This window comes from Tiliqua scincoides, chromosome 2, assembly GCF_035046505.1.
Source record: "Tiliqua scincoides isolate rTilSci1 chromosome 2, rTilSci1.hap2, whole genome shotgun sequence".
NCBI classification, from domain to species: Eukaryota; Metazoa; Chordata; class Lepidosauria; order Squamata; family Scincidae; genus Tiliqua; species Tiliqua scincoides.
The window spans coordinates 167437304-167449740 of record NC_089822.1 but is presented as its reverse complement, the minus strand read 5'-3'; the positions used below and the strand labels follow the sequence as shown (position 1 = coordinate 167449740).

Genomic DNA, 12437 nt, shown 5'->3' with positions numbered 1-12437 from the left:
AGAGGAAAGGGGTTGGAAGGTTTTGGAAAGAGGGGATAAGATATGGTGTGTGTGACTGTCCCAGTATCCACGCCATGTTATTCTTCCTCCCTGTCCACAATACGCACTCTGCACATGGCTTACCTGCACCAGACAGGCTGCAGCTGCAGGCCACCAGTGCTGCCACTTTGTGGTAGCGGCTCAAAAATGCCCACCAGTGGCACACTCCACATGTCACTGGAAGCTCTTTATGAGGGATAGTCAGGGGATAAGATTGGGCCAAAAGTGCATATAGAAGAACTTTAATGTTGAAATGAAGGCATACAAGATAGTGGTCCTTACTAGTGACTGTGAAGCAGGATCATGACTGAAGTTGTATACTAAAGCTGGACACATTTTAGAGTGAACATATTTTACTTTGCATTAGAGCAGTGCTCTCCAGACTCCAGCCCATGGGCCATATCCTTCCCCCATGTGAATGTTGCTTAACGTTCATTCACATCACAGAGCACCCCCAACCTTCATGCTTGCTTCACGCTTCCAGGGTCTTTCACCCCACCTGGCTTTGTGCCCAGATTTCCGGGCATGCATGGCTGGTCATCAGGAAGGTTGGAGGTGATCTGCAGAGCTGAAGAGAGGCCCCAGGCGGAACAGTAAGCTCCATCTGCACTGGGGACTAGTTTACTGGCAAGCAGAGACTGCTGCATTAGAGATTAGATAGTCAAGTGCAACTGTGGCAAATATATAGTTTCTTTGTTGCCCATAACAATTGTAAAAAGCCATGTTGCTGCATTAAGAAAAATGCCAAAATACAGTATCTTTAAATGTCATGAAGAAACCAGCAAGCTTCTGCTTGCCCAGACTATTTGACATCCTGTCTGAAGAAGAATTCTGGGGAAAGAAAGGCTTATGTGCTTCTTTGTGATATTTTAGTTGATCCTAAAAAAGGTATGACCATAGCATTAGGGTGTGCATTACCAAAAGCAAAGCTTCGACCTTACTGCAATTGTTGTTAGTGACTGAAGTATGACCAAACCAGCATGACCATGATCTCTGGTTTATGCTTATGCTGTGAGATGAGCAGTGCCACAAGCTGAGAGGTCTTGCAGAGAACAAGTCTGCTATCATTACAATGCATCTCCCCTGTGTGGATATGCAACCCTGCTGTATGGCCCCTTGACCCATTTTTGTCTGGCCCACAGGGATATTTGGTTCCTGTTGTATATATGCACTGTTGGGCAGAAATGGAAGAAGGAAGTGGAAAGGAGCACCCCAGAGCTACATGACAGAGCACAATCCTAACCAACATTTCAGCACTGACCTAGCCACAATGCAGCCCCAAAGTAAGGTAACAAGCATGCCCTTACCTTGTGGAGGCCCCCTTGACTGCCTCCCCACAGTAGGATGCAGTGCACGCCACATTGGCACAGCTATTTCAACGTTGGAAAGTTGGTTAGGCTTGCACCCAGAATCTCAAAGTTCTGTGACTTCATGCCTTGACTTTTGTGCATGCTTGTTAGTAGAGTTGCAGGCTTAGTTCTTGGGAGATGACCTGGAAAACTGCTTTAAACCCCAAACAGTTTGATTCAAGTGTGAGGAGGAGCAATATGGTACTTGTGCTTGTTTAAGTGGGCACACACTTGAATTTACTTCTAAGGATATGTGTGAGTGGAGTTTCTGTAGTTTTAACTCTGGAATTGTGTTGCCAGAGATTGATAGCTTTTTGGATGGTGCTCTGCAAGGAAGCCTAAATTGTCTGTAGTGGCACCAAAAGAAAGGGATAAATTGGCACTGAGATTTTGGAGTGGTGAATGCAGAACTATATCTGGTGCTTCTGTTTAGAAGGGCTACAGGAAACAGTGCACACGTGATTGCTGCTTGTTTAAATGTGTGTGGTTTGTTTTTGAAAAAGAGATGGTTTGCATGTACTTTAGACTTTTTATTTTCATGCTTATCTGCATTTGTCTCTTTTTAGTGCCTGCCTTTTAAAGAAATGCTCTAGTTCTCCATGTTAACAAAGTAGCCTATAACTTGCAGATATGCACTCCGACCACGAGATGGCAGGCCTTCACTGTGTATGTGTCTCAGTGTACATTTCCATAACAGCCTGGTTTTTTTTCTGGAATTGTTGCTGTTGATAATTATACAGTCATCTCGCCTAATGTTTGACCAGAACAGCTTCTAGAATATGAATGGTCAGCATTTTAGCATAAGGTGCTTCTGTACTTATAATATAAATAAGTTGGCCTTTCATGTTCTAGAACCTTTGAAGTACAAAAGCAGGATAATTAGCCATTGAGAGTGCTAGAGCTTTGCCATACACAAATTGTTAAGATTGTTTGGGGCAAATTTCACCTATTATTATAGCAGAGGCAGTAGCATATCCAGATAGTTCTCTGAGAAAAGGCAAGAGGGCATTCAATATCCTTTGGAAAATTTCCTCTCCCATCAGGAGGCAGGGACAGCTGGTAGAACTCTGTTCCACTGTCATAAAGGGCAACCTAGTTAGGATTGGGCTGTAAATAAATGAGCAAATGTAGCTAGAGATGAAGGGTAGCAATAGAAGGAGATGCTCTCCAATATCCTTCCTCAGGCTAGAAAAGTGGTCTTTAAAATAGCAAGCTTGAAAAACAGTCATCAGAATAGAAAGAAGCATAGAAGCAGCCTGTGTTGCTTTATTGGATATATATTTATATTGTCCTTAAAACTCTAGGGATGTCTCCTATTGGGTGCTTCAGATATCCTGAGTTGATCTGATCCACCACCATTGACTGGAGCTCAAAGAAAAGAGTACCAGGAGTATATAAATTCATAGGACATGGGGACAACATCAGTGAGAAGATATTTTAACTTGGAGCAATAGAAACATCTTTGAACGACCTCCCATAACACTTCTATGTCCAGCTTTGGAGCACCACTGAGGTTTGCTAGACAAATCCCTTCTCTGAAGGAAGGAAAGCAGTACCCTTCTCTCTTTTCTACTGCCAACTTTTGAGTTCCCCTAAGCAAAGGCACTTCCATGAGGTATCTTATCTCAAGGGTGATGGGGCCCAGTAGCTAGCCAGGTGAAAGCAGCTGGGAGGCATGGAGTGACCTTCCACATATATATCCTTATTTTAAAACATTTCTCTACCCCACTGTAAATACTATGGGGTTGAAATGGGATCTTGGGGGAAAAAATCAGGACTTTTTTTCCTCCTTCAAAGCAAAACTGCAAAAATCTTAAACTGGAATCTTCGTAAGGCCAAGCATCAGGTAAGACTTCTTTACCTTTCATTTGAAAATACCAACTTGCCAGCTGACATGGACATGTTGAGAAGCCAGGGGCTGCACCTTAGTGTACCATGACTATGGTATGGTGAGTGGCATCTTCAGTCTTCTACTGAACCTGCTCTCCAGGGCTCACCCAGCAGGAGGACTCGTGGCTCACCAAACCAGAGCTCTGGGCATTCAGCATCTGCACCAGGAGGTCTGTGGCCAAAGTGTGGGAGGGTTCCTCAAAGCCAATTGTCAGGAGCTGCTGATAATCCCCCATGGGCTGGTGACACAGCACCCTGTGGGAAGAAAGGGAGATGGTAAGCAGTGACATTCCAGCTCCCTAGATATATTCCCCAGGCTGGGTTCAGGCCTGACTGCTAATGTTCTGAAAACATATTTTCCTAAGAACGAGGTTACTAGATGATATTTGGAGTTTGGTATTTTTCCCCCTCTTCTCCTTCATTTGCATAGTCATTTCTTTGTGTTCCTTCTTTTAGAAAACATGAGCAGACATTGGGTCTTCTGTCATAATATTGACTCAGATGACAGGCAGCAGCTACACTTGTGTTTACCACAGTGAAAGTGTGTGGGAAGTGGCATCCTACTCTTTAGATGGAAGAAGAGCAGCTTGCCACACACCCGTTAGGCTACATCTCAATATCTTAAGGAAGAAACGTCACAAAATGGCAACTCTGTCCCAATTTGGAAACATTGGAATCCTTAGGGGTGTCTGACAGTGCCAAAGACAATGCAGATTAGTAACTACACCAGCTGTCCTGTCCAGGCTTGAAACACAAGGCACTGCCACCAGATGTCATTGTTGAGTGTATGAGCAGTATTACATTATTTTAACAGTGCACCAGGAAAGATCCTGAAAACAAGGTACATGCTGTGGCTTTGCTGGTGAAGGCCTGAAAGGTTCAACATGAAAACAGCAGCAGAATGATTCCCGGACATTATTCTCCAGAGAAGCCAGAGGTGTAGGTGCTGGTGAAGGCTGTTCCTCTTTTATTCTGACAGGGCTTCGCATACCACTCAAGTGAAAAATCACATGGCCAGCTGCAGCACATCAGATTAACTATATTTATCAGGGACTAAAATATTTCAAAATCCCCAGAGTTTTGTACTCTACATGTTGGATTTTTATTTAAATAAAAGCACAGACCCATCTTAAAGTGGAAACAGTTGTTTAACCATATTAAATCAATGGGATGCATAATCCTCTTAGAACTTTTATTTTTTTGTGAACGCAAGTTCCTTCTTTTGGACCATACATGGGAGAGATTCCAAAACCACATCCATATATTTGGTATACTGTATAAACAAATTCTACTGTATTCCTACCCCCACATATCGTACATACACTTATACACCACATTTGTACATATCTTACTAGAAACTCTCCTTCTCATTATCATGTATCTGTAATCATCTCGGCACACCCAAATGCAAATAGGTCTATGGCAGCCACAAGTACCAAATACGTGTTACATTAATATGCACATTTAAAAAAAACACTTCATTCACTTAGGGTGCAGTCCTAACCAACTTTCCAGCACCAAGGTAAGGGCAATGCAACTCCAAGGTACGGGAACAAACATTGCCTTACCTTGAGGAGATTGACATGACTCCCCCCTCCACTGCAGGATGCAACACACGCCCCACTGGCACAGCTATACCAATGCTGAAAAGTTGGTTAGGATTGTGCCCTTAATCTGCAAACAGGCCTCATGCAGTGTACAGCAGATATTCTTAAGGTTCCTGGCTGTGAAGGCCTATATTACATTGACGGCTAGTCATAGCAAGATATTCTGTAGCCAGCTTATCTCCGTTCACCTTTCATGTAGAATGATGCCCACATGCTCAATCTCTGAGATACACAATGTGACTGTTCAGCCAATGCAGGCTATGGCCATGCAACCATTTCAATGCAAAGATCAGTTTATTTTGTGATGTCAACTGAAAGCACTATCACAAGGCTTTCCTGGGCTGTTATGCTCTGTTTGCCATCCCAAATGTGAGTGGCTACAACAGACAATGCTTTTATACAGGGCAGCTTTGTCTTGGCCTCAGTTGTTCACCCATATTTGTAAAGTGATACTGGCCTGCCTCGCAGGGATGTTCTGAGGCTTAGGGAGCAAATTTATCGGAACACCTAGAAAGATTTCTATATGAATGCTAAGTAGTACCTGTGTTCAGGGAGGAGGAGAGGTAATAATATATAATAATATATACAGTATTTATATACCACCTTTCTTGGTCTTTATTCAAGACTTTATTCAAGGCGGTTTACATAGGCAGGCTTATTAAATCCACGCAGGGATTTTTACAAATTGAAAGAAGGTTCTTTCTTTCAAGAACCACTACATTCAAGGTGTTACACTCCGATCTGGTTTAACATTCTGGCCTCCATCCTCCCACGCTCCGAGCAGATGGAACAGCTCAGCTGCAGCTTGCCAGCTGCTTCAAGGTCGCACGGTGCCGGTGGCCTCGAACTGGCGACCTTGTGGATGTTAATCTTCAGGCAAATGGAGGCTGTACCCTCTAGACCAGACCTCCTGCCCAGGGTCTTTGAGGGCTTTTCTGAATGTACCTATGACTTATACTGGGGCTTCCAGTATTTACTATAGACCAGAGGTCTCCAAACTGGAAACTTCTGTGTCCTGAAAAGCCCTCCCCATTCTCAAGTAGTGCTTACTGTTCTGCCATAGCGCCACAATTCTTTCAAACAGGTCTGGGCACAGGAATTCAGAATGGTAGACACTGCTCATGGGGCAGGATGGCTTTTTCCAAACCCCAGATCTGGCCCATGGGCCAGGATTTGGAGAGCCCTGCTATAGACAATTGGGCAGCATCCCAACATTTTCCAATGCATTCCTATGATTTTAGCGAAGATTTTTTATCTCCACCAAACCCTCTGCACTGCCATTCTGAATGACAAGCATTTTGTACAAGCTTTATTCTGAGGTCTACAGGATCATGTGCAGCATCCCAGCACATTCCCATAGCCATGTGTAAGATGTGTTAGACGAGTTAGCGTGGTCTTCTTCTTAGGCTGGCAGGTCAGAGTACAGAATAGCAACAAATTCCAGTGCATTACTATGGCCCTTCTAAAAGGTTGATTTTTATGCAGATAAGATCGGATGTAGCAAGGGGTGGAGGGGGAAAATTTAGCAGGATCCAGTCTGTGCCAGTGCATTTCAGTGAATAGTCAGAAGGGCAGTACATTTCTGTTTGGCTATTTTGAGGACAGTCCCCAGAGACCACTGGGTAGGCAAACATGCTAGTGGCCATTTGGAAATGCACTCTATACCTGTAGCCATTTTCTGTCATTCGTTTTAGTATGAACCCACATCAAATGTGGCTTTTGCCATAGCAGTTTACTTGTAAATGATGGCCCTGCAATGGGACACAAAGTATACTGTGCTCAACTAGTAGATGTTGCCCAATTTTAGGTGGATCCCCAAGCACCTATTGGTATTCTTGCAAAGAATGCTGGAATAGGTGGACCTTAGTCTGATCTGTCCAAGCACTTCTTCAGTATACTCAGAATCATGGAGTATAGGTTCGTTATACCTTGATTGTTAAGACATCCCAAGTGTGTACTTTGTCAGTTTAAAACACATTCATGGACCATGCAAGTTTGAAAATCAGTGCACCCTTTACTAGTCAGCTGCTACTCTGTATACCCACCAGGATAGCACATCAGAGCTGTGCTCACTATCAGGGTCCACAGGCACCCAACGTCCAATAGACCAGAGTTTCTGTATCTTCACTGTTGTCTCATCTCCTGTATCCCGGAAGCATAGGAAGTAGCTGCAAGAAAGTAAGATCGCATTAGGGTGACTGATCAAGTGAGCCCCAGCGAATCTCAGAGGGAGAATAAGGTCCTGGTGAGAACTTCAGCAGTTCAGTATCATCAGGTCACCATGTGGAACCAAACACTCCCAATGCCACAGGCTGGATGAATTATTATTGGATCTGGGTCTCAGTCAGGTGCCCTCCATTCCATGATCCTGTAACTCACTACTCTGTTTGAGGTGTTTGATTACGGCCCACAGGCCCTTCCAAGGTGTCCAGGTTCCAGCGCATCTTCTTGTATAGATTGTGGGGAATGTGGGCAGCTGTGTAGGGGGCTGAGATGCAGTACCGGAAGATGGAAAGCTGCCGTGACTCATTTAGCCAAAACTTCCCACAGAAGAAACAGGAGACACTGGTGGAAAAAAATGGAAATAGAGTAGTAACTGGCTATTGTGCATGTCTATGTCTGCTTCCATCCCAGCTCCCTTCACAGTTTCAAAACTGGAAGAACTTCTGAAAAGCTAAACATATATGTTGAATTTTTAATACTATTATTTTTGAGGACAACCTATGCTTGTGAACACAGGCTGTTGTAACTGAATTTTAGGTTCCAAATATCCTTGTAGAAAAAACACACACAAAGTTAAATCATTTGGACAACAGAATCAATGTAAACATTTTGGGAAAACTTTTGGGGGAAATTCTTGTTTTTTTTGTTTAAAAAACTTGTTGTCTGGCATAAAGGAATGTGCAGTTCTGTCATCAGAACACTTGGAGCAACAGTGCCCTCTGTAGGGCAAACATCTAACTACCTTTAGTCTAACCCTGTGTATTTCATGTCACAAAAACAGCAGCTACTAATTTGGCTGAAAAGAATGCATTTTTTCCCGTTCTCCTATTCTAACAACCAGCAAGCGCCACCTACTCTTCGGACTTCAAGGCACCTCTAGGGGATGGTCTCCTACCTGAATGGGTCAGTGTCTTCTAGGGAGACAAAGCTGAATGAAGCATACATCAGTACCAGTTGCTCAAGTTGGCAGGCTAATTGTTGAGAGATCTCCAGGAGCTGTGGGGCAGAGGGAGAATGACAAATTGGGAGGCTATTTTTATTTGTTTGATTTTGGAGTTTGAAGGCTCGTTCTTGAGCAGTGGCAGGCAAGTGATAACTCACAAGCTGCTAACACAACTGGCTCACTGCTCACTTCTTTCCCTTCTAGTGGCTAAAGGGAAACTTCTGCCCCAGCCAAGCTCCTCATACTTGGAATCTTCCAGAAACACAGCATCTGTGCTGTCCTCATTATCTACCAACTCCTTCCTCCTCTCAGGAAAAACAGCACACCAGTCCAGGCACTTTCAGTCTCAGTTAGCTATGAGTCTGCAGGAAGCAGAAAGCTAGTGAGCCCTTGAACACTGTGCTAGACTTCTGGCCTGTCCAGTTAGGGAGCTCTGTACATTTCTCCAGGTTGTATTAGGTGGGCTGTGCCATCGCTGTTGGTTATGGAGCTGGGAATTTAGCTCCTCTCCTGTCGAGGTATATTCCTTCCTTCTCCTATAGGCATATCATTTTGCTGTTGATATATGTTTGATAATCCCTTTCTAAAGGTCTGGCATAGATTCTGGAGTTTATTGGCAAAAACAGTCTTCTCTAACTTTTTAAAGTTTCTTTATCCTGCTTTGCCATGACAGTTGCCATTTGCATGAACCAACCAACCCCCCCCCCCAAAAAAAACATTGCATATACTGTATTTTCAATTGTAAAGAAACTAGTGTCTGCACAGTTGCTACTTAGCGCAAAAACTGAATTTCAGATATGCAGTGCAGGTTTTTTTTTAAGGAACTGTGATCATACAAGAGAAACAGAATGGCAATGGCCTGGAGTGGGCCATGTATTTGCTAGGAAGGAAAGCTGAATTTTGTTGTTGCATGAAACTCCACTCCAAAATCACTTGATTTGATGGACAAAAGGTACCTCTGCACTGTCCCCAGATCTTTTGTTCTTCCTAGAGACTCACCCGCCTCCTCACTGGCTCCTGTGGAGGTCTTAAATATGGCGTACAGCTGCGTGCTGTGGATTCCAGGTAGTGGAAGTAAGGCTGGCACATCTGCAGGAAGGTGGGCATAGCTTTGGCAAATTGCTCTTTCTGCATTCTGTCTCTGCTGAAAATAGGAGGTCAGCTGTATGGTCACCACTTTAGCTCAACACTACTTCCAGGAGGAAAAAAAATCACCCTCTTGGCTCCTTGTGGCATATCAGCTTTGACTCAGTGCAGCACTACACATTCTGCCACTGGAGATGACCTGAGAACAACCCAGGGCTGGGTTGAGCATTCAACCTTTTAATCAATCAAGGGGCAGGGCATGTTACATGAGAAAGCAACTAGCCCAGGGGTGCTCACACTTTTTTGGCTCGAGAGCTACTTTGAAACCCAGCAAAGCCCAGAGATCTACCAGAGTTTTTTTTACGATGTTCACGCCATCATAACATATAACATTTATGTGTACAATGTGTTGGTGTACCTTGAGCCCCACTGAGTATAACAGGACTTACTCCTGAGTAGACATGCCTAGGATTAGGCTGTGAGGCTGCAATCCTAGCCACACTTACCTGGGAGTAAGCCCCATTGAGTACAATGGGCCTTACTCCAGGCGTTTCCTCCCAGAGGCACCTGAAGGGGGGGGGTCGGCACTCCGTGATCTACTCATTTTGCCTCGCGATCTACCGGTAGATCGCAATCCACCTATTGAGCACCCCTGAACTAGCCCCTCATATAGAAACATCAATAGCCCTGCAATGGTGAGGAGGAGAATTAGGCTTTTAACATTTTTGAGTTTATTTGCCCCCTTTTAATCTCCCCCATCATCTTTTTCTTTATGGTTGTGTCCTTGGGGAACAGTATTACCATTTAGAAAAAATACTCCTCTGAAAAGGGAGGTATAAGTGGGATATAAATGTGTCTAATAACAATTACTGTGTATGAATTGTGAAGGCACCCTGCTCCTGGTACACTTCAGAGGACATGGAAAGACCAGATTCAGGCTCTTACCTCTTGAAGGGAATTTAGGAGGATGAGGGGCAGCCTGGAGGAAATGAATACTACAGCTTTTGAACTTTCTGCATAAAGCCAGCATGCCCCAGAATCAGCACTTTTAGTAAGTCTCTGGGGGTGGCAGAATCTCTCCATTACACAAGACCTAGCAAGGCTTGCTAAGAGGTGAGGTGTCACAGAGGACTTTGAAATTGTGGGAGGTCTACATCTAGTTGTACTGGGCACCAGGGAAAGTTGGTTGCTGTCCAGTTCTGTTTATGGGCAGCAATCCCCCCCCCCCAAAAAAAGTGGGAGTGCCAGCACTTTCAGAATGATGGGCCCCTTGTTGGCTTCTGGTCCCTGACGTGTAACACGTCATGCTAACTATTGCCATCAGTCATGTGTGTGCCAAGAAAGGATAAGTTGCCCATGCCACTACATCACATGACAATAGCATGAGCCCTTCTGCCAATGGTGTATCTAGGGTATGGCAAATCGGGACATCTGCCCTGGGTGCCACTTGAAGGGGGGGGGGTACCAGGCATGGACTTACCCATATTTTACCAATAGTGTGTTTCTGCACCACAACCAAAGGTGTTTTAGCACCAGTTTCAGGGGTCCCCCCAAAAGAGGTAAATGAACACTATTTTTCATTTCATTTTAGGGGGGCTTAGCACCATGGATTTTTGCATAAATTCACTTGGTGAAAGTGCTGGCTTCTTCAATATCTCAACAAGGGCACAATTAAACACTGTACCTTCCCAGAATCTGGTAGCCTAACTGGGGCTAGAATGTTACCAACAGCCAGGCGTGAGGGGACAGAAATGGTTAGTGGGCCCAGCCCTTAAAGTTGTGTGGGTGTTTGGGGGGGAGTGTATGTGATGCCTCCTTTGGGCTAAAAGGGGTACAGGAGAAAGGGGTTGGTGGTAGATTACTAAGGACAATGCACCATGAGGGCAGGTGTGAAATGGGATTTGCAGGTGCAGAATCCTCAGGGAGGCACAGCACAAGAAGAATCCAGCCAGCACCTTAGGTGTGTATCCACATACACTCTATTCAAGAGGGCCAAGAAGAGAGACTGTCCAACCTGCAAGGTGATAGTCTTTACAAAAAGAAATATTTTAAAATAATGAGCTCCAAAGTCAACCTAATCAGCACTCTGACACACTACTTTTTCAGCAAGACTGTATGGTATCTCTCCCCCCCCCCCATAGCCCATAACTAAGGAATGGCATGAGGCACATAAAATGTTCAGAAAGACATGATACCTAGCCTGAATTATTTTGCATGATCCAGATAAGAGGGATCTAAGAATAGGGGTGACCACACAAAAAAGAAAAATTAGAAGCTACTTTGCCACTTGGTGTGATTGAGAGTTCCCCTGCTCCAAATGATCCACCTTCTAGCTCAAAGAAAGGAGCAGAATTGTACAGGTGGTTCAACTGATCAAACTACAGCATGCACACCCCTTTATCACAACCCCCTTTTAAGACATTTTTCCTGCACTTAGGGATCTTAGACATAGCAGCATTGTAGAACTAGCCCAGCTATCCATTCCCTCTCCATGCTTCCATCTTCTCATGACAACATGCAGTTCCACCTTAAAGGTATATTATAAGTCACGTTTCATCAAACAGACCAATATTGAACAGACAAAAGTACGTAAGCCACCTCCCTTGCATGTTCCCTCATCCCTGACCCAGCCCCTTGCCACCTGTACAGCAGGTATGTCTGGAAGTCCTCTGCTTTCTTCAGCAAATACTTGAGCTTTTCGGTAATGGGAGCTAGGAGCTCCTCCAAAGTGATGTTTACTTCTGAAGGTGACTGAGGCTGTGGTGGTGCATTGCTCAGCCAAGGGGACTCTGCAATGGCTGGGGAGATGAGACATAGGCCTGGACTACGAGGACTGACTGTGCCTTCGGGGCTAGAAGATGGAACATTCCCCGGGCCATCTGATAGACAACTGTACCCTTGCTTGCCTGCCATTGTTGAACTGCTGCTGTAGGAAATCTGCCAACAGAAGGAAAGGGTACTAAGTATCAATATAGCTTGAAAGTCCTGAAAGGCAGTATTCATAAGTAAGTTTCTGAAGCAAACATGAAAGATGACCCCCCTCCCTCCACCTGAGCCATCCTATCCACACTTTCCTGGGAGTAAGCTCCATTGAATGCAATAGGACTTACTTCAAAGTAGATATGCATAGGATTGTGCCCTCAGTGTGCTGCATTCTTTTGACAGTGAAGTCCTCTGTTCAACTCCATCCTATGCAATGAAGTTCATAGGTGACCTTTGGATGGCCTTAGCCTAACCTTTGGGTGACCTCATAATCTAACCTACTCCAAAGGATCACTATGAGGATAAATGGGGAGAATG

The 12437-nt window shown here is 44.5% G+C and overlaps 1 protein-coding gene across 1 annotated transcript; it reads right to left on the bottom strand.

Moving 5' to 3' along the window:
• Nucleotides 1-3358: 3358 nt before the first annotated feature.
• Nucleotides 3359-12050, bottom strand: C2H19orf67 (chromosome 2 C19orf67 homolog). Its single transcript, XM_066618480.1, has 6 exons — nucleotides 11779-12050; nucleotides 9051-9195; nucleotides 8004-8104; nucleotides 7265-7450; nucleotides 6931-7053; nucleotides 3359-3533 (listed from the first exon to the last, which is right to left on the bottom strand). Exons 1-6 carry the CDS (start codon nucleotides 12048-12050, stop codon nucleotides 3359-3361), a joined length of 1002 nt encoding a protein of 333 aa, XP_066474577.1.
• Nucleotides 12051-12437: the final 387 nt, after the last annotated feature.

Bases quoted from the DNA above. Each gene is read 5' to 3' on its own strand.
- C2H19orf67 (XM_066618480.1), bottom strand. From the start codon at position 12,050: ATGGCAGGCAAGCAAGGGTACAGTTGTCTATCAGATGGCCCGGGGAAT. The intron at 7,054-7,264 runs GTGAGTTACAGG...ACTTTCTTGCAG, and splicing joins CAAACACCTCAAACAGAGTA to CTACTTCCTATGCTTCCGGG. The intron at 3,534-6,930 runs GTGGGTATACAG...TTCTTCCCACAG, and splicing joins AGCTCTGATGTGCTATCCTG to GGTGCTGTGTCACCAGCCCA.